Here is a 22,385-nt window from a genome sequence, read left to right as displayed (position 1 = left end):
CTGGCCAGTGCTTTCCCCTCCGTGTGAAGGCCACATGTTCTTCCACTGGCTCTTGGCCCTGGGAACCCCTAAGCGCTCTGCCCTAAGACAGCGGCCCCCTCTTCGGGGGAAGGCAGGGGTGGAGAAGCCAGCGAGCTGGGTTCGGGCTCCAGCCTGGAGGCTCCCGTGGATTCCAGTGAGGGCCACCTAAGGAAACCCAGCCAAAGCCCCCATGGTTCTCCTGCCCTGGCCGGAGAGCCCAGGCCCCGGCCGGGTCCATGCTCATTTGGGAAAACTCTGACCCATCCAGAACTGGCTCTGAAGCTCCCACCCAGGCCCCTGTTACGACCCCAGGGCCCAGCCCTCATTCTGGAATCGGTCCTTAGGAGCAATCCACTCCCCCGGCTCCCCCACCCCAAGCCTCCACAGTAGCTCAACCCAGCTCGGGGTGGAGAGATTCTCCACACTCCTCCCCGGTGCCCCCTCTCCCATCCCCTGGAAGACCCCCCCACCTCCCATCAACCCCCGGGTCTCTCTCCCAGCCTGGAAGAGGGGAAGCGGAGGGAGGAGGGGGAGCGCAGCTGCCGGGGTTCGCTGCCGGGTTCGGGCAAAGGATATGGCCATTCGGTGATCTTTTTGGCGTATTTTCTCACCACGTTGTCCTCGCTGAAGAGGAATAGAGACCGGTTGACCGTGAGGCAGTTCTGTCGGACGGGGATGGGGTTGTAGAGGGCCATGGTCCGCGCTCTCTGCGCCATTGACTGCTTGTACATCCTTTGCGCCCCGGGCTGCCCGCCCTGCCGGCTGCCCCCGGCTCCTCGCCCGCCTCCGGCGCCCACGACCACCCCGGCGGCTGCCCCGGAGCCTCCTCCCCCGTAGCGGGCCGGCATCTCGTCTCCGAAGCGGGCCATTCTGCAAAGAGCAAAGGGCTCCGGGTTACGCTGCGGCGAACGATGCGGAAGACGCCGCCGCCGCCGCCGCCGCTGCCGTTGCCGATGCTGCCGGGGCTGTGAAGACGGCGGCTGGAGCTGCGACTGCGGAGACGCTCCACGGCCCAGCCCATCGGGCGGCGGCGGCTCGGCGCCTCGGGTCGGGGGCTCACAAGGCGGCTGCCCGGCCCCAGCCGGGGATAGCGGCTCGGGACATCTTCCTGGCTGACCCCGGAGAAGGAGGGGCGGAGGAGGGTGCGGGGGCGGGGCGCGGGGGCCGGGGAGGGGGAGGGGAGAGGGAAGCGAGGCAAAAAATAACCGAGGAAGGAATCCAGGCAATCCCCAGTCCACCCACTCCGGAAAAAAAAAAAAAAAAAAGACAGTTAAAAAAAAAACACACACACACACAACGCACACCCCCTTTAAGACGCGAACGGTTTGCAAAGGACGCCCCCCCGGGACGCAGTGGAAGCTTCAAATTCCTCCGAGGTCCGGGTCAGGCTGGCATCTTGCAAAAGGAGTGCGCTCGGCCCATTAGGAAAAAATTTTATTGAAAAATAAAAATAAAACCCAGGTCTTTGCGGGGGGGGGGAGGGCAGCCCCCAAAATTAAAAAAAAAAATCCCCCTTTCTGTTTTGCTTGAGTTCCTAGACCTTCAAAAGGCTGAAAGATCTGTAGCCAAAAAATAAAATTAAATTAAAAGAAAGAATATTAACGGGAAAGGAAAGAAGGGGAGGGGGAGGGAAACGCTCCGGAGGGCTCTTAAGGAGTCTTGAAGCCGCAGGGTCCGGGTGAATTTTTTTTTTTTTTTCCTTCCTGAATCACCAGCGGCTGCCTCTTCTGCTCACGAAGGAGTGTGAGTGTGCGTGTGCGCGCAGCCTTTCGCTCAATCGTGCCTCATCTTGGGGTTAAATTGCAGCAATGAAATCCTGAAAATTCCCAACAGGGGAAAAAGAGAGAGGGGGGGAGAGAGAGGTATGCGCCGTTCGCTTAGCCACTAAGTAGCTGCTCCCGGATGCTGCAATGCCTAGCGTTCCCCCCACCCCCCAATGCCTCCTCCTCCTCCTCCTTCTCCTCTAGGTTTTGCTAAAATAAGACTGGTGTGGAGGGGTGGGGGAAGAGGAAGGAAGAGGGAAAATGGGCTCAAAGGTCTAAACCACTGGCCAGCGAAGCTCCAAAGAGGAGCGATTGATGAGTTTAACGGGAGAAAGACCCACCCAGAATGTCGACACATGATGGCCCGCGACCAATCGCGGAGGCGCGAGGGGACCCGGCTCAGCGGAGTTTGTGGGGGAGAAGAGGGGAGAGCCGGATGGTCGGGAGGCAGAGGGGGAAGTTGGGAGGACAGATTCTTCCTCCCCTGGGAGGAAACCTTGTTTTCCAATGGGTTCCGTTTCGGTTGCAGACAACCGGACGCTCTCAAGCATCTTGCAAGGAGGTCAGGAGGAAGAAACTTCATGATAAAAAAGAGAAGGAGATTCGTGTCCAAGAGTGCAATTAGTCGGTCTCAAAACAAATCTGGTCCGTTTAGCAAAAGACACATTTTTGAGGAGAACGATTTGGGGGCACTTCTGTCCAAGTTTCAAGTCACAGAGACACTGACTCCAGAGGTGGCAAACCTTAACCGCCAGCAGCAGATAACTAAACCAGGTCCTAGTTGGCTGGATAGGGCTTCTGGGTGGTATATTTCACACTGGAAACCCAGCCTCTGTGGGTTTGTTCACTTCCCCTCCAGAACCACTGCAGTTTATTTCCCATTCCCCTTTTCATATTGACAAGTTGAACAAGCACGCAGAAAAATGCCTAAAGCATAAATGTACAGTTGTAGACTTTGCTGGGAAACCAATGCTCTTGAAACTAATACTCAGGTCCAGGGCTACGAAGGGGACGTTGCCAGCTTCCCAGGAACACACACACACAGGTCTTCCCCCAGCAATAATCACTATTCTGACTTTCTACTGTTAATAACCTTGCTTTTCTTTATACCTTTACTACCTGATTGTGCCTTCCCAGACAGTACAGTTCTACCTGGCATCTTTTTGGATTCTTACATAAATGGAATCATACAGTATATATCCTGTGACGTCTGGCTTCTTGGTCTAACGTGTCTTTAAACTTCATTTGTCGTCACCTGTAGCTGTGATTGATTCGCTTTCACTGCTACATAGTACTCCATTGAAAGACTATGCCACACTCTGTTTATCCATTATCCCGCTGATGGACATCTGGATTGTTTCCAGTTGGGGCTTTAAACATTCCTGCCTCAGATACTCTGTGCCTATGAGCATGCATTCTGTAGGAATAGCCCTAGTAATGGAATTTCTGGGTCCCAGGGTATGCCTACCTTCAGGTTTATAAAATGGTAACAAACTGTCTTTCAAAGTATCGATGTACCAAGAAACCACTGAATTTTTAGAAAGCCATGTACAGACTTGGAAGGCAGGGGTGAGGGCAGGGGTTGGGGAACAGGATGAAGAAGGCAAAGGTTTTGGTTTTGGTTTTTTTTGAGCCTTACCTAGTTGAATTTGATTGATCCCCCCCCCCACATCAGTATTTGAGTTCTTTGGAACATTCTAGAAAAGATACATCTTTATATAAATTCCCCATTCTGTGCCTATGAGTCATCCCTTACAGGTTACTTACAGCATTTTCAAGATTTTTCTAACTTGTCAAAATATGGACAAAATGATAAAACCAAGAGTAACTATAGTTGCAAGGAGATGGGGCGTATAGGATTCTCTACAAATAGTAATGATTTTTGTACTTGATGTTGTTTCATATCTCAAGGGCAAATGATAGCCATTGGGAAACAAGAAGTAATCCCAGGTGCGTGGATGCCAAAGGCCAGTCATGTAAGAAGACCGTGTCGTGCAAAGCAAACTTACAATAACTTGTTTTTATGGACTTTCCTGAGAAGACAGTTGAGTTTCATGGCATAAGTGTTACCTACACGGATTTCTAAAGACCTCAGAGTTTTTCAGGAAAGACTGACCTCTCATTGATAAAGTCCTTATCAGGGTAAAGATTCTATGGAGTCTTCACAGAAGCCCCATTTTACAGATAAGAACATTGAGGCTGAGAGAGGTTTAAAAACTTACCCAGGTCACTGCCATGAATCTGAAACCACGTCTGACTTGTATTCTGTTAGGTGGGGTCTAATCTCGTACAACCACTTTGGAAAACTGGCCATTTCTACCAATACTGAATATATGAATACCCCGTGGTCTGGCATTGGCAATCTTGGGTTCATGCCCAGGGGGAATGAGGACATATGTCCACTGACAGCCACACCTTAGAATGTGAATAGCAGCACATTCGTACTGGCTAAAAACTGGGGACTTCTCAAATGTCTCTCGATAGAAAATGGTTAATGCGCTGCGGAACATCGTACACGCAGCAGCGAGAATGGGTGATCCCCAGCTACACACAAACACATGGGCCCATCTCACAGTCATGGTGCTGAGCAAAAAAAGCCACCCACATAGAACATAGTGTATAATTCCTACTCTAGATCGTTCATACACGGACACATGCAAAGATACATGCACCTCTATGTTCACTGCAGCATTATTTACAATAGCCGAGATATGGAAGCAACCAAGTGTCCATCAATAGACAAATGGATAAAGAGGAGGTGGTGTGTATATATATATATACACACACAGTGTACACACACACACACACACACTGGAATTATACATCTATGAGTTATGCAAATTTCTGCGTGTGCTATACTTCAAAAGAAAATGTTTGTAATGCTTCTGAATGTAGATTCCAAGTGGCACCACTTGTCATGGTGACCTGTAATTCTCATTGTGTACTCTGACTGTGAAGTCCTTACAACAAACACTGGTCTTTTTTTCTTTTCTTTTCTTTTTTTTAACTAGAAGACAAAGAACGGTCCTCTGGAATGCTCTAACTCATGCCTGGACAGCAGACAAGCCAGCTGCATATCAGAACCACCTGCAAAGTGTTGTAAAATTTGGACTCCTGGGCCCTCCCTTCTACCTGAATTCTCATTCAGCAAGTCCTTGGGGGTATAGCCGGGTTTGGCAGTCACTACTCTGGAAGGGGCAGACTTACCGTCCTTATCTTGGCATTCTCTAGAGTTGTCAAGGGGACATTGTTGGCATTTTTTGGTGGAAAAATTCTTTTTTGTTTGGGGCTGTCCTGTGCATTGTGGGCTGTTAGGATGCCTTGTACATGCCCACTAAGTGTCAGTGGTACCCCCAATCTTGTGACAAACAAATATAGCCACACACATTTCCAAATGCTCCCCACCAAGTGGCAGAAGAGTCTGCTCTTTCCTCTCATCAAATGGCATTCCCAAAACTCACCTAGACTATGAAGTTTGACATGTCTGAGTATACCTCTTCTTCCTCAGAATCTTCCCAAGTCCTCCAAACCCCTCAATTGCTCAATCACCCTTTTCTGGAAAGAACTCAACTCGGGCACCCTAAAGTGTGACAGGGCTCCAAGTACATTATCCTTATGGATTCACTTTACAGAGAACAAAAAAATTCATTTACCAAAGGAATGAATCTCTAATATTAGAATCCTAGTATCACCTAGCAAATGGGGATGGCTGGGCAAGAAATCTTCATAGGCTCCTCAAATAACTGTAGTAGGTAGTAACTTGCTCCCCGTTAACCCAAATTACTAATGTTGGCCAGGTAGAATGATATAGAATCTCATTAGCATCATAGACAGAAGCAGTTTAATAGCAGGCATCCAGAAATCAGTCTCAGCCATTGGTTCTAATCTTTAACACATCTGCCAGCTGGAGGTTTAATTTATCAATCAGCAGCAGCATTACCATACTGGCTTTGAGAATGTTATTCAATTGAACAGGGCTAGCATCTCTGAAATAAGTGCCCCAAATAAATAACTGCAAATCGCATTCATTTGGCTGCTAAAACAATTACCAGCTAATCCAGTCATGTTGAGTTGCAAAATGGATCAGCCAAAAGACATTTGGTCTGGGACTTCTGGTCTGGATACCAGTCGGGGAATGACTACCAAGATCTTTGGGAGATAGAGGGTATAAATGACAAAACACAAACCTTATCCAGACATTTGTGGGTCATGATGTAGGCAGGAAGAGTGAATCCAGAGATGGAATGTGGCCGTCATTCCAGACATGACATTACAGAGCAGTACATGTCCTACACATTTCTAAAAACAAATAGGACAGAGCCTAATTCTGGATGCAGACCTGGGTTCAAATCCTAACTATAGTGCTTCCTAGCTGTGTGTTTCTGGAAAAGCTCTTGGCCTCTCTGAACTACAGCTTCCTCGTGTGTAAAAAGGAGACAAATCTCCTTACCCCACAGGTTGCTGTAAGGATTAATGAAGATCAAGCAGCTAAGCACTTAGCACAATGACTGGTACACGATAAACAATCAAGAAATGGTAAATAGATTTTTAAAAATCACCACCAGTGTGGAAAGATATTCCATGTTCATGGATAGGAAGACTCAATATAATCAAGGCCCGTCCTTCCCAACTTGATCTACAGATTCTACACAATCCTAATCAAAATTGCAGCAAGTCAAGCTCAGTGGGGAGTCTGCTTGAGGATTCTCTCTCCTTCTGCCCCTCCCCCTCAAATAAATAAAATCTTTTTTAAAAAATTGCAGCAAATTATCTTGTGTATATTGACAAACTGATTCTAAAGTTTATCGAGAGAGATAAAAGACCCAGAATAGCCAACATGAACAATGTTGAGGGAGAACAAAGTTGGAAGACTGACACTACCCGACTTCAAGACTTACTGTAAAGCCACAGTAATCAAGACAGTATAAGATCAATGAAACAGAAGAGAGAGCTCAGAAATAGACCAACTGATCTTTGACAAAGGAGCAAAGGAAATACAAGGAAAACCTGTCTTTTCCATGAGTAGTGCTGGAACGACTGGACATACACATCCACAGAATGAAAGAGATCTAAACACAGATCTTATGCTCTTCATATAAATTAAAATGGATCACAGACTAAATATAAAATACAAAACTGTAAAACTCCTGAAAGATGACAGAGGAGAAAATCTAGATGACCTTGGAATGAATTAAAAAGCTGAACTTCATTAAAATGAAAACTCTCCACTCTGCAAAAGACACTGTCAAGGGATGAGAAGACAATCCACAGATGGGAAGAAAATATTTGCAAACATATGTCTAATAAAGGACTGTTATCTAAACTATACAAAGAGTTCTTAAAATTCAACAATAAGAATGTGAACCTGATTTTTAAATGAGCCAAAGACCTTAACAGACACCTGGACAAAGATACACAGATGGCAAACAAGCATATGAAAAGATTCCCCACGTCATACGTCATCAGGGAAATGCAGATTAAAACAAGGAGATACCCCTACACACCTGTTAGAGTGGCCCAAATCCAGAGCACCGACAACACCAAATGCTGGCGAGAATGTGGAGCAACAGGGCTCTCATTCACTGCCGGTGGGAATGCAAAATGGTGCCGTCATTCCGGAGGACAGTGTAGTGGTTTCTTACAAAACCCACCTTACTCTCATCACAGGATCCAGCAATGGCATTCATTGGTATTTACCCAAAGGAGCTGAAGACTTCTATCCACACTAAACCCTGCACACGGATGCCAATACGCAGCTTTATTCATAAACGCCAATACCTGGAAGCAACCGAGGTGTCCTTCAGTAGGTGAATGGATAAACTGTGCGACACCCAGACGATGGGATGTTATTCCGTGCTAAAAAGAAACGAGCTCTTGAGAAATGAAAAGACGTATGACTTAGTCAACGTATGACTAAGTTCAAGAAGTCAGTCTGAACAAGCTGAAGACTGCACGATTGCACACGTATGACATTCTGGAAGAGGCAAAACTACAGAGACAGTAAAAAGATCGCTGGTTTCTGGGGTTAGGGGAGAAGTAGAGATGAATAGATGGAGCACAGAGGATTTTTAGGGTGGCGAAACTACTCTGAGACTAGACTAATGATGGATCACGTCATTACACAATTCTCGAAATCCACAGAATGTACACCAAGAGTGAGCCCTAATGTAAACTAAGGACTTTGGGTGATAACGGTGTGTCCGTGCATGTTCATCAGCTGGAATGAGTGTACCTTCTGCGGGGATGTCGATGATGGGGGAGGCTCTGTGTGTGCGGGGAGGCGGGTATATGGGGAATCTCTGTACCTTCTGCCCCATTTGGTTGTGAATCTAAAACTGCTCCAAAAAATAAAGTCTATATTTAAAAATCACCGTAAGTCAACTTTCCATACCTGGGATCTGAGTCTGTGAATGTCACTGACCCAGACTGATTTCAATATAGGGTTTTTTTTTAATTTATTTTAAAGATTTTATTTATATATTTGACAGAGATAGAGACAGCCAGCGAGAGAGGGAACGCAAGCAGGGGGAGTGGGAGAGGAAGAAGCAGGCTCATAGCGGAGGAGCCTGATGTGGGGCTCGATCCCAGAACGCCAGGATCACGCCCTGAGCCGAAGGCAGACGCTTAACCGCTGTGCCACCCAGGCGCCCCTATTTTTATTTTTTTAAACAAACTTTTTATGTTGGGAGAATTTCGGATCTACCAAAAGCCTGAAAAGGTAGTACAAGAGAGTTACCATATGCCCTTCATCCAGCTTCCCCTCATGTTAACATCTTACATAACCCAGGGGTTCCTGGGTGGCTCAGTCGTTAAGCGTCTGCCTTCGGCTCAGGGCGTGATCCCGGCATTCTGGGATCAAGCCCCGCATCAGGCTCCTCCGCTGGGAGCCTGCTTCTTCCTCTCCCACTCCTCCTGCCTGTGTTCCCTCTCTCGCTGGCTGTCTCTCTCTCTCTGTGTCATATAAATAAATAATATCTTTAAAAAAAACCCAAAAAACATCTTACATAACCCATAACTAAGAAACCAACACCGGTACAATGTGAGAAAGAGAGAGAGCGCTGGAACGTGTGCATAGGAGAGCACAAGCAGGGGGAGGGACAGAGAGGGAGAAGTAGACTCCCTGCTGAGCGGGGAGCCTGATGCAGAACTCAATCCATGACCCTGGAGATGGTGAGCGGAGCTGATGTCAGACACTTAACTGACTGAGCCACCCAGGCGCCCAGGTAGGATGCTATTAACTAAACCCTAACTTTACTCAAATTTCACTAGTTTTTCCACCAATAACCTTTCCTGTTTGGAGATCCCAACCAGGATGCCACATGCTATTGAGTCATCTGGTCTCCCTACTCCCCTTTCTTTGTGATGGTTTCTTTCCTTGTTTCTCACAATCTTGATATTTGTACGAGTACCTGGTCAGGGATTTTGTAGAACGCCCCTCGGTTTGAGTTTGTCTGCTATTTGCTCACGATTAGACTGGGAGACTCATGGGAATCAGATTTGCCTTCTGTCTATATGGCTTCGGACTCAGGAAAGAAATTGCAACAGGGACACATATTTGGGGGTTATCATGGGGTGAGCGGTAGCCCTTAAAGATATGCCCACATCCTGATTTCCAAAACCTGAAAATGTGATCTTATTTGGAAAAAGTTATCTCCGCAGGTGCCATCAAGTTAAAGGATTTTGAGATGAGCTTATGCTGGATTATGTGGGTGGGCCCTAAACCCAAGTACAAGTGTCCTTAGACAAGAGAAAGAGAAGACAGACACAGAGGGGATGGCACATGGAGACAGAGGCAGAGGCTGGCGTGAAGCCTCCATACACTGAGGAATCCCAAGGATTGCCAGAAACACCAGGAGCTGAGAGAGAGGCAAGGAACAGATTCTCCCCTGAACCTGTGGAGAGTGTGTGGCCCTGCTGACTCCCAAACGGTGAGAGAATCTCTTTCTGTTGCTTTAAGCTACCTAGTCCGCAGTAACTACGGCAGCGCCAGCAACTAGCACAGGGACCATCAGATTACACACAGTATGAATGCCCTGGCAGTCGGCGGAATAATTCGGGACTATGGTCCCGGAGAGGATTGAGGTCTTCGGAAGGATTCCCGAGAAGGGCTGACATTTAAAGGCAGAGCAGAGAAGCAGAAGCCTCTAGCGGGGGCTGAGAAGTCACCATCAAGGAGGCAGGAGGAAAATGTGATGCGTGGTGCCAAAAAACCCCAGGGATGGGGGGTCCGGCGTCAAATGTTGCCAACCATAGAGCCCAATAAGGACTGAAAGATACCACCCTGGTTCTGCCACATATATGATAACGGCAGTAAGGTCATGATTTTTCAAATGACTCATTCTTCTTTTAGGGTAAAACACGCATCACATAAAATTGACCTTCTGAACCATTTTTAAGTGCACAGGTCAGTGGCGTCGGGTACAGTCACATTGTTGTGCGACCACCCCCACTATCCTTCTCCAGATCTCTTCTATTGTCCCAAACAGAAACTCGTCCCCACTGAACACGAACTCCCATCCCCCTCCCCCAGCCCCTGGCATCTGCCGTCCTAGTTTCTGTCCCTATGGATTTGACCCCTCTAGGGACCTCTTATAAAGTGGGGTCATACAGTATTTGTCCTTCTATGACTTGCTTCTTTCACTTAGCATAATGTCCTCAAGGTGGAGAGTCCTTCGCTTTTTAGAAGTACATATTAAAATATTTACCGATGAGATCATGTGATGTCTGAGGTTTGCTTTACCATAACCCAGGGTTATGGTAAAGCAAATTACAGCAAATCTTTAATTTGCTGTAATTAAACCAAAGGTTTGCTTTAATTTGCAAAGTAAGTTTATGTTAAAAGTTTAGATACAGTATCATAAGTTGAGCCGTGAGTTGGTAATTATTGAAGACGGGTAGTAGGAATATGGTAGGCTATCATTCTAGTCTCTCTTCTTTTGCATATGTTTGAACTTTTCCAAAAGGAAAAATACTCTTCTTATCAACCACTTGAAGCATTCTTGATTCGCATTGCGACGGGAACCTCACATTTAATTATGGAAACAAAAGTACTCAAGCTTACTATATTCTCAGGCAATTACGAATTATATTCAGCATCTAACCCCCTCTGTAAGTCAGGAGCTTGATTAAACGCTTACTTATATATTCATGTGTATCCGGAGACGTTAACGAAGGGAAATTGAATCAAATGAACCACATACGCTCAGGGAAACCCCGTCTTGGTTTTTCTGGACTGAGAGCTGAGCCAGGTCCCCCTCAACTTGAAAAAGAACAAGTTCTGCCACATCTGGAGATAAAGTCACAGATGACAGAGCCAACATGCTGCTTCACCTGCAACACTGGAGAAAAATGGTCAAGTCCGTTGAAATTCATCCATGCAACAAATGGTTACTGAGCATCTATTCTGTATCAGGCCCTATGCCAGGCATCAGGGATACCTACAGCCATGAACAGAACAAATATGAAATTCATGTTTTAGGGCAGGAAAACCCTGGGAAAAAATGAGTGAACTGGGGTAAGTTTAGCAAATGTCGGGTAGAGATCGTCTTTAGAAGAAAAATGGAGGGGCGCCTGGGTTAAGCGTCTGCCTTCAGCTCAGGGTGTGATCCCGGCGTTCTGGGATCGAGCCCCACATCGGGCTCCTCCGCTGGGAGCCTGCTTCTTCCTCTCCCACTCCCCCTGCTTGTGTTCCCTCTCTCGCTAGCTGTCTCTATCTCTGTCAAATAAATAAATAAAATCTTTTTAAAAAAAGGGGGGGGGAGAAAAATGGAGCAGGTAGGGAGTCAGAAAAGGAGGGGAGTTATTTCCGAAAGAGAGCTCTGAGAAGGTAGCGTTTAAACTGAGACCCTTGGAAAGAAAGGAATAGAGGTGCAGACCTCAGGGGGCCAGGCTGAGGGAACCCCAGCAGCAAAGGCCTGTGAGGGTGGTGACTGGCGCGGATGGGAGCAAAGGGAGACAAGAATGAGGTAAGGGAGGTGATGGGGCCAACAGGGCTGTCAGCCCATGTTGGACATTTCCTGTTTTAAAATATAGGTTTTAGGTGAAGCATGCGACTCTCGATCTCGGGGTTGTGAGTTTGAGCCCCACCTTGGGTGTGGAGCCTACTTAAAAATAAACAAATACATTAAATAAATAAAAATGTCCCACTAGGGTGCCTGGATGACTCTGTCAGTTAAACTAAACGTCTGCCTTCAGCTCAGGTCAGGGTCCTAGAGTCATGGGATCGAGCCCCGGTTTCTCCCTCTCCCTCTGCTGCTCCGTACCACCACCACCACCAACCCCCGCTCGTGCCCTCTCACTCCCCCTCTCTCCCTCAAATAAATAAATAAAACTTTTTTAAAAAATGCTCTCACTGGAGGCGCCTAGGTGGCACATCGTTAAGTGTCTGCCTTCGGCTCAGGGCGTGATCCCGGCATTCCGGGATCGAGCCCCACATCAGGCTCCTCCACTAGGAGACTGCTTCTTCCTCTCTCACTCCCCCTGCCCCCTGCTTGTGTTCCCTCTCTCGCTGGCTGTCTCTCTCTGTCTAATAAATAAATAAATAAATAAATCTTTTTTTAAAAAAATGCTTTCACTGCATTTCACATGTGCCCTCATTAAAGCACCTGACTTTATAAAATAAAAATAAAATATAGGCTTTATTACTATTCAGATATGGTGAGGCCAACGGTCAGGAGCTGACTGCCATTGGATAGAGAGCTCATTCTCTGCACAGAGGCCAAGAGGAGGGGGGACGCCATGTCGCCATGTCACTCAGGCCACAGAGGGATTCACCAGATTGCTCAGAGGGGAAAGGAGCAAAGGCAAAATGTGGGCAAGGACCTCTGTTGTGGTTTCCTCGGGAAGAAAGAAGCAGAGTGGGATAAGCAAGCTTAGGATTGGCGAGTTCGAATAACTTCAGGGCTCTGGGACATGAGGCTGCCCCTGGTTGTCCGGAGCCTGGCCCCAGCGCGATCAGGGCAGATGGATGGTGGCCCTGAGTGTGAGAGCTCCACAGAGGAGCTGGGGGGTGTGGGCTCTGGATTTGGGTGGGTTCGTATTTGAAACACACGCTCACTGGTGAGTCCTTCACTGTTTCAAATGATCGGCCATCCCTGAGATTGGCAGTCCAAGTACCCAAAACACACAGCTACTGCTTTTAAATCACCTTCAAGACTTTTTCTCCCATAAAGTCACAGCATGTCCCCTAAAATGTTTTGAGTTCTGAGACCTCCAGGTCCTGCCTATCCTATTCACTGCTCCAGCCCCAGCAACCAAGAGAGGTCAAAATCGGACCCCATTGCCTCAAAAAGTGAACCGGGCAAGTTTCGGAGAAGTGCAGAATGTGGACTATCTTTATAAGAGAGAGACAGAATACGTGAAAATTTAGAAACAGTTGCCGGATTTTTTTTTAAGAAGCAGCAAAGGATAAACCAGGACCAAATATAAACAATGTCGTAATAGGGAGAGAGAGGGACAGGGGCCGGGGACAGAGATGGGAAGAATCCGGTCCTTATATCTGATTAGAATCATAGCAGCATTACTTCCCTGGGCAACGTGGACTTACCCCTTTTATTTTCTTCTGTTTCGACCAATGACTGAAAAAGAGAGCAGGAAGCACGCACATAACAACAGAGAATGTGGTAAGAGTTAAGCTTGGCGACAACATGAATGGGAACACACACGTGTCTACAGGGTTACACGTAAATATATGCATACATCTGCGATGTCCTTCCATAGCTGTTCTGCCTTTTCTGTCACTGAGATGACAACAGCTAAATAATCTCACGTCCCATATGGCGCCCCGACTGTCACAAAGTTAACAAGCTTAACGTTAAGGAGGGCTTGTGATGAAAAAGAAGAGCTTTTGAATTAGGAGAAGGCAGGTGTGTCATGGGTGAGGCTGGCACCGTCCAGCCCGAACCTGACCACTTCAGGGCACGCAGGTCTGACTTCCCACTGCCAGCCCCGGATGGGGGCGGGGAGGCTCCTTCTGGCCACCAGGGTCCATGCCGCAGGCTGAGATGCTGGGAAATGAATGCTCCTGGGGGCCTCCTTCAACCCGTGACTGATGGAAGTTGGTAGATAAATACCCCGGCTCCCTTGGTCCTAGGCTGCGGTAGCTCTGAGGACTGTGCTCTCTGCTGCCCACTAGGGTCCCCACTGGTAACTGGGTACCAGTTGTTCCCGGTGACTTGCCTGATGGCCTATCCATTACAGGTTCTTCAGTTCTCTGCTCCTCGGCCAGTGTGTCCTGCGAGCTACCCCCAAAGCAGTTGAATCTCTGCTTCCAGATCTGCTTCTGGGGGGAACCCAAAGACAATGGAGTTGGACAGAGTCTGTTAAGCTCTTTCAAATATTGTGCGGCCAAAGAAAGCTCCTTCCTTCCTTCCTCCCACCCTCTCTTCTTTCTTTCCTTCCTTCCTCTCCTCCTCCTTATTCCCCTTCTCCTCTCTCTCTTTCTTCATTCTTTCCTTCTACAAAAAAATATGTAAGGGGCTTGTAGGATGAAAGTTGAATACAAATCAGGAACCCCGATATATGTGCTGTCCTAGCTCCATTATATAATAGAAAACTCCCAGAACTGGGGCGCCTGGGTGACTCAGTCGGTTAAGCATCTGACTCTCGGTTTCGGCTCAGGTCATGATCTCAGGGTTGTGAGATGGAGCCCCACATTGGGCTCCCACTCAGCGTGGGGTCTGCTTGAGATTCTTTCCCCCTCCTTCTGCTCTTCCCCCCAAGCCCTGCTCGTGCTCTCTCGCTCTCTAAAATAAAGAAAGAAAGAAAGAACATCTTAAAAAAGAAAAAAATCCCAGGACTACTTGTCAAAAGATTTGGACTCGCTCACTCCACAGTGTAGCCTCAAGCCTCATGCGGCCACTAGAGCATATGAAATGTGACTGATCCAAATCGAGATATAAGTATAAGAATACATACCAGATTTCGAAGACTTAGTACAAGAAACAAAATTCAAAATACCTCGTTAGTACTGTTTATATTCCACACAGGTGGAAATGATGACATTTCAATATGTTAGGTTAAATAAAATATATTATTAAAACTAACTCTACTTGTCTCCTTCTACCTCTTCTAACGTGACTACTTGAACATCGAAAGTTACACATGTGACTGCTGTTGTCTTTCTGTTGGACGGCGTCGGTCTGGGTGAGTGTCCAGCTCCGCACTTCCGAGCTCCATGACTTTCACCGCCATGAAGACGGTTTCCGCACTCAGGAACAACACAGCAACAGTAAGAGTACCATTCCTCCACACATTAGGAGGAACGAACACTTATTCTCCCTGAGCTTCAGTTTCCTTTTCTGCAAAATGGGGATGAGAGTGGGACGCGCCCCAGGGAATCATGGAAGGGATAAATGACGCCCCGTACGGGCTGCACGAGGCACAGGGGAGGAAAAAACGAGTGTGGGCTTCCTCGACGATAGTTACTGCATGTTGGGCGAGATTGCATCTCGTGTTCCAAGGAGGCATCCGGTGCTCCAAAAATAAGGAAGGCAGGGGCGCCTGGGTGGCGCAGTCGTTAAGCGTCTGCCTTCGGCTCAGGGCGTGATCCCGGCGTTCTGGGATCAAGCCCCACATCAGGCTCCTCCGCTGGGAGCCTGCTTCTTCCTCTCCCACTCCCCCTGCTTGTGCTCCCTCTCTCGCTGGCTGTCTCTCTCTGTGTAAAATAAATAAATAAGTAAAAATCTTTAAAAAAAATATAAAGGAAGGCAAACAGAGGGAAGGGCCCATCGGAGACAGACAAGAAAAGGTTGCAGATAGGGGCGCCTGGGTGGCTCAGTTGTTAAGCATCTGCCTTCAGCTCAGGGCGTGATCCCAGGGTCCTGGGATCGAGCCCCACATCGGGCTCCCTGCTGGGAGCCTGCTTCTTCCTCTCCCACTCCCCCTGCTTGTGTTCCCTCTCTTGCTGTCTGTCTGTCAAATAAATAAAATCTTTAAAAAAAAAAAAAGAAAGAAAAGGTTGCAGAAAAAGAGATCTCAACAACACTCATTGGAAGGGAATAAAAGTTCCATCTAAGAATTACACACAGAGAGAAACATAAATGCATAGAGTTCAGGCTGCTCAAATGCATGTGGTCCCACAGAGAGACCATCCGGGTTGACTTGACAGAACATTAAACCTCTCTTCTATGTCTTTTTTATTCCTTCCCCTGGCCTCGCCTGTGCCTTTTGTTGCAGAAAATACTTTCATCCCATGCTGACAGAAATCACTTCACTCTCCTACCTGAACGCTCAAGAAGGGGTCTCAAGGGGCGCCCAGGTGGCACAGCGGTTAAGCGTCTGCCTTCGGCTCAGGGCGTGACCCCGCCGTTATGGGATCGAGCCCCACATCAGGCTCCTCTGCTATGAGCCTGCTTCTTCCTCTCCCACTCCCCCTGCTTGTGTTCCCTCTCTCGCTGGCTGTCTCTATCTCTGTCAAATAAATAAATAAAATCTAAAAAAAAAAAAAAAAAGAATGGGTCTCAAAGTGTTCTGAGTTCCCAGATCAAGAAAACACCCAAGTCACCCTAAGAAAGAGACTGAATTGGGCTCACAGATGTTTACAAGGCAGCACGAGATGTGGTTGAGCTGTGTGGCTTTGAGCAAGTTGTTCAACCTCTCTGGCTTCAGTGTGTTCATCTGTGAAACGGGGCAATTACACTTAATGGGTGGCTGCGAGAATTTTTTTTTTAAAGATTTTTTAAAGAGCCTGACGTGGAGCTCGATCCCAGAACTCCGGGATCATGCCCTGAGCCAAAGGCAGACGCCCAACAACTGAGCCACCCAGGCACCCCGGCTGTGAGAATTAAATGAGATAATGCACACAGCATGTTGGACAGACTCAGAGCCTGCATCTTGGGGTTGCTAACTCTCCCTGCCTCCAACCTGGACTCGTGTTCATTACCAAAGAGATTCCCGTACCCCCAGGTAAGCGTGAGCCTTTTCTTTCAACTTTTTATAATTTGCTTTAAAATGTTTTTCAAAAGTACAGTAATTTCCGTGTTTAAAAAAAAATATGTGGCGGGGCGCCTGGGTGGCACAGCGGTTAAGCATCTGCCTTCGGCTCAGGGTGTGATCCCGGCGTTATGGGATCGAGCCCCACATCAGGCTCCTCTGCTGTGAGACTGCTTCTTCCTCTCCCACTCCCCCTGCTTGTGTTCCCTCTCTCGCTGGCTGTCTTTCTCTGTCAAATAAATAAAATCTTAAAAAATAAAATAAAATAAAAATAAAAATAAAATAAAAAAAATATGTGAAGCCACTGTCCTGTGACTAACCCAATACAAACACTAGGGGTATTCTGTTGTATTTCTGTCTGGTGCCCCCCGTCTCCCCCGCCCCATATTTTTATTTTACGGACAGAGGTAATTATAGTGTAAAGATGTTTTATATACAATAGTTCCTCATCATCGGAGTATTCATTATATGGTTCATTATCCAGATATCCACACAGTTAGGAGCTTAGGGAAGCAAAAGTCATCCTAACATAAACGCGTTCACTAATGAACCGATACCTTCACAATGATCCGTTCCAGAGACTAGCACAAACATCGCTTTGGAGCCCATCAGATCGATGTGTTTGCCAATGTTTATCTCAGATTGTTGACGGCTGTCTGAACTCCGATGATATAATTTGAAATGACGTGAATCGATCGCAACATGAAAATTGGAAACCTTTGCAAAAGACGGCAGGATTTCATGAAGTCAGTGCAAGTGATGTGGGGGACCACTTGCAGTGTAGAGGGGTGCCGCTGCCGAATGACAAACCTGTGAGGCCAGTTACCAAGTTCAAAGCAGAAAACGAGCGGATGACAGGGAGGAAGGCTTCAAACGAGAATGAGCTAATGAGGACGTCATTTTAAAGGCCCTCTGGGGAAACTGAGGAAGACCTCGCATCAGTGTGCAAAAGTGACTCCCTGCCCGATCACATGACGAAAGACAAAGATGAGATGAAAGGTGGTCCATTGTTCGACCACACAATTTCAACAGGAAATGACGCCGATGCAAAAATGTGTTGACCGTTGACTCGTTCTTTGTTAATTGAAAGAATGAGAGCAGGGACGCCAGGGGTGGCTCGGTCGGTTAAGTGTCAGACCCTTAATTTCAGTTCAGGTCATGATCTCAGGGTCCTAGGATGGAGCCCTGCATTGGGCTCCATGATCAGTATGGAGTCTGCTGGAGATTCTTTCTCTCCCTCTCCCTATGCCCCTCCCCCCTCTCTAAAATAAATAAGTAAATCTTTAAAAAAAAGAAAAAAGAATGAGAGCATATTTGCAATCATTACTTACATTTTGTTCAACATGATTGAAAGACAAACTTCGGTTTATGAAGACAAAGTCCCACCTGGATTCTGAGTTTCAGTGGGTTCATTCTGAACAGCTCTTCCCGGGACTAAGTATTCTGGAACAGAGAAGGTTTCCTCTACCACCTTCTCACTTGGCATCATATTATAAGCATCCTTTTAAAGGCTACATTTACTTACTTAGTTCCCTTTTGCAAACTTTTAATAGTGTTTCCAACTACATGCTTTTAAAAGTAAGAGGGCAATGAATAACATTGTGTCTTGGTGTTTTGAGGGCAAAGATATTGTCCTCTTGTCCCGTGGGTGGAATTACTGGGTCAGATGGAGATTTGCTGCATTTATAAGATCCTTGATACATATTTCCAAGTGTCTTTACTGACTGGCTATTCAAATACGTTCTGCCTCATATATTAAATATATTTCTTGAGCACCTACTGCGTGCCTGGAGCTGTTCTAGGCACCCGGGACACAGCCCTGAACCACAGGGTCTCAAATCCCTGCCCTCACTGAGCTGACATTCTAACTGGGGAAAATGGCCAATAAAGAAATAAGTACTTAATATGGCAAATGTAGTGTAGAAACATGAAGTCAGGCATGGGGACCAAAGCGCGGTGGGTTACAGACAGGATGGCCAAGGAAGCCTCCTTAGTCAGGTAACATTCAAGCAGAAACTTGAAGGAAGTGAAGAAAGGAGCCATCAAAAATCTGTGGAAGAGAATTCCAAGTTGAGGGAACAGCAAGTGCAAAGGTCCTGAGGCAGGAACATGCTCGGTGTGTACAGATAAGTAGGTGAGGGTAGATTGTGCAGAGCCTTCTGGATTGCAGTGAGGACTTTGGCTTTTATTCTGAGGAAGGTGGGGACCATGAAGGGTGCTGAAAAGAGGAGAACTGACTCAAGTTGTCGAAGTCTTTCCCCGGCTGCCTGAGCAGAGAGAAGGAAAAGAGAAGCTGGGAGACCGAAAAAAGGCAATTGCACTGGTCCAGGTGAGACACCATGGGAGCCATGACTAGGTGAGTGCTGTGGAGAGTTATTTCTGCATTTATTTTCAAGGCAAAGCAGACAGGCGTTGTTTATGGATTGGACGTGGGGTGGCAGCGAAGGGCAGGAGTCAAGGACTCCTTGGGGATTTTGACATGAGCAGCCTAAGGACAGAGCTGCCATCAGCCAAGATGGAGGAGACCGAGGGAGGGGCGGTGTGGGAGGGGATAGCGAGCCACATTACCACGTCCCTCTTGAATTACAGAATCACCCCACAGCAGCATTCATAAAGAATGAAAATGCAAACATCTATTAATAATTATTTGCAAATGCTGCACATTAGGTAGTTTAGATAAACCCTGCTCTCTGGGAATTTTGCCAGAAAAATCCCGAACTAAGCTTCCACAGCTATCAAAGCCAATAAAATGCCATCAGGGAGAATATGGAGAAAGGCGAAGTCTCTGCGTTGTGTGAGAATCTATTTAATCTAACATTATCATTCCTTCGTCTACCCTTCTATAAGCCTGGGGATCATCTGAACATAAAGATAAACATAAGGAAGTCCGAAGAAGGACTGGAATCAAGAAAACAAAGTAATCGTGGGAATAGGGTATTTGGCAATTTCAGGACAGACTGGCGGAGGACTCCTCGGTCTACCAGAAGATTAACTGTAACTACCTCCCCGCACTGGGAGCCCCCTTCCTTTCCCTCTTTGCCCCCTACCCTCTGCCAACTCTGGATTAGAGTCTTTATCTCTACTTCCATTGTTCATGGAATGGTCCGCCATATTGTAGCTCATTTATTCATTCATTTAACAACTAATTATTAAGTGTCTGTTACGTTCCAGACATTGTAACAGACACCTGAGACAGAGTGTCTCAGAGACAGCTGGTTGCCCACCCACTATTCACTCATGTCTTCTTCTCTAGCTTTCAGAACTACATTTCCTGGGCTCCTCTTCAGGGAGGTATGGCCATGTGACCAATGCTGGCCAGTGAAACATAAGGGCACGGGTCTCAAAAGACCTTTGTCCTTTAAAATTCTTCTTGCCTGAAATGCAGATGTGATGTCTGGGGCTGCAGCAGCCATTTTGCGACTGACCATGAGGGGAAAAAAGTCCTTGGGCCACTGAAGCATTTTATTTTATATACAGCCAAATAAAATTCTTGATTGCTACATGGAAATGGTCTGAACAAGCTGTCTTTACCTGTTTCGTCACACAAGACTGCTCGAGTACAAAAACCAGTTTTATTTAGCTTTGTAAGCCCTCAAGAAATGTCAGATGAATTAACGAATGAATGAGGTCGTTCTATTTTCACAACTGAAAACGAGTGGGCCAGATTTAGGGTCCCCACAAAATGTGTAGTGGGGACCATCTGAGACCCCCCCACACACACAGGTTTCCACAATGAACTCTTACAGCCTTGGAAAACCTCATCTGTGAAAGGGGAATAATCACAGTATCTATCAGGGGCTTTTTGTAAGGATCAAGTTAGTTGCTGCAGCTAAAGGATCCAGAATGATATCCGGCCGGCTCTAAGAACTATTTACAGAGCGTCGCTGCTGTCAAGCCCTGACCTCCCGAGCTCAAGTAGATCCCAGAGTGCCTTTCACAGCTATTTGTTGCTTGTTTATTTACGTTACGAGCATCCTGAGAACGTCGTTCTCCATTTGCCCGCTCTACCCCTGTCAGACCCATTCTCTACCCTTCTCTCCCAAGTATCACCCAGTTCCCAGGCTCCCTGGATTCTCTGAACAACAACAGGCACCTGCAGGAACCCAGAGCGGGGAGGAGAAAGAGGGGAGGGTACTTCTTCCTCATTCCCTTTCTGATTTGGTGTCGCATCTCTGGTGAGTGGCGGTGTCCCTCCACCATGACGGCTCCTGCCAGGCACCCCCTCCTCCATGGCTCCAGCTCTCCCTGGCTCTGACCCCACCATTGCTTCAACTCAAGGGTGGTGAGGGCTCTCTGCTATTGCCAGTTCCTGGCTGTCCCCAGCCCTTGTGGGCTCCCTTACCTCTGTCCACACTTCTTCAAGCCAGTCCCTCCTTAAAGCCTCTTCATTTGAACTATGGGGGGGGGGGTGAATTCTGTGTCCCGTTTGGACCTTGAGAGGCTCCTCCCAGCCGGTGGTAAAGTCCACGTGGACACAGAACCCACACCAGCTTTACTCACCAGTGCCCCGGACCCAGCACACAGCCTAGTGTGGAGAAGATGTTTAATAAATATTTGTGGAATAACTAACGTCAGTTCCCATCAAAAAAAAAAAAAATCAGAATTCTAAAATAATAAGACACCACTATTTTTGTCCATTAAATTAACAAAAATAGTTTAACACAAAATACTAGATGCAGGTTACTGTGCATTCAAATGTGGACTCAGGCGTTGTTGGTAAATGTGTAAATTGGTACGACCCTTTGGAGAAGTCATTTGCCCCTATGTATCAGAAATCTTTAAAAATGGGTCCCATTTTTTTTTTTTGACCCAGTAAAACTACTTCTGGCAATCTATATACAAAGGAAATGATCCCAAGAAAGGAAAAGGCATATGAAGATTTTATAGTAGCGTTTTTGTATAATGTTTACATATGTCCAATAATAGGGAAATTAAGTAGGTTCGAGAGGGCGGAAAATCTCACATGTCATTAAAATGATAGTGTGAAAATATGGTGCATAATCGGATCTATTTTACTGACAGTTCCTTGGCTGGTTGGCTCTTCAGTGAGAATCCGCCACCCCATGCTGGGCGTGCGTCAGTGAACAAGTCTAACACCGTCCCTGCCCTCGGGGAGCTGACATTCTAAAGAGAAGAAAAACACGAACCGGGTAAATAAGTAAAATGTAGAGTCTGTCCGATGGAGGCCATGGCTCAGGACAAAGATAAAACAGCCAACTCATTGATGCGAAATTCAAAACAGGCACAACTAATCTCCGCTTATGGATAAATTGGGGAACTTCCACGCAAGGGGATATCACACAGCAACGGAAAAGCACCAGCTCCGACCCACACAACGAGAAACCCGATCCATGATGATACAAACCAGCAGTTGCGTCAGGGGGGGGGGGGGGGGGGGGGGGGGGGGGGGGGGGGGGAATGGAAGGGTTCTTAATCTTGAACCAACGGTGGCCCCAAAGCTATCCGCAGAGCCAAAAACGTACTGAGGCGCAGTTAAGATTTGTGAACTTGGCCGTGTGGTAGCCCAAATTAAAAAATAAACAAGGACAGGGGCACCTGGGTGGCTCAGTCGGTTGAGCGGTCAGCTCTAGGTTTCAGTTCAGGTCATGATCCCAGGATCCTGGGATCGAGTCCCGCATTGGGCTCCTTGCTCAGCAGGGAGTCTGCTTC

At 47.1% G+C, this 22,385-nt stretch overlaps 1 protein-coding gene across 3 annotated transcripts in view; it reads right to left on the bottom strand.

Annotated features, from left to right (window-relative positions):
- Positions 1 to 890, bottom strand: part of CACNA1A (calcium voltage-gated channel subunit alpha1 A) — a 214,655-nt gene extending 213,765 nt beyond the window's left edge. For all 3 annotated transcript variants that reach the window (XM_040629220.1, XM_040629218.1, XM_040629219.1), the window contains exon 1: positions 598 to 890. In XM_040629220.1, coding sequence (XP_040485154.1) covers positions 598 to 890 — 293 coding nt within the window. The remainder of the gene's footprint in view (positions 1 to 597) is intronic.
- Between the last annotated feature and the right edge of the window lie 21,495 nt (positions 891 to 22,385).

Source organism: Ursus maritimus, unplaced genomic scaffold (genome assembly GCF_017311325.1).
Source record: "Ursus maritimus isolate PB19 unplaced genomic scaffold, ASM1731132v1 scaffold_14, whole genome shotgun sequence".
Lineage (NCBI taxonomy): Eukaryota > Metazoa > Chordata > Mammalia > Carnivora > Ursidae > Ursus > Ursus maritimus.
The sequence above is the reverse complement of the archived record's forward strand: the minus strand, read 5'-3'. Positions and strand labels throughout refer to the sequence as shown.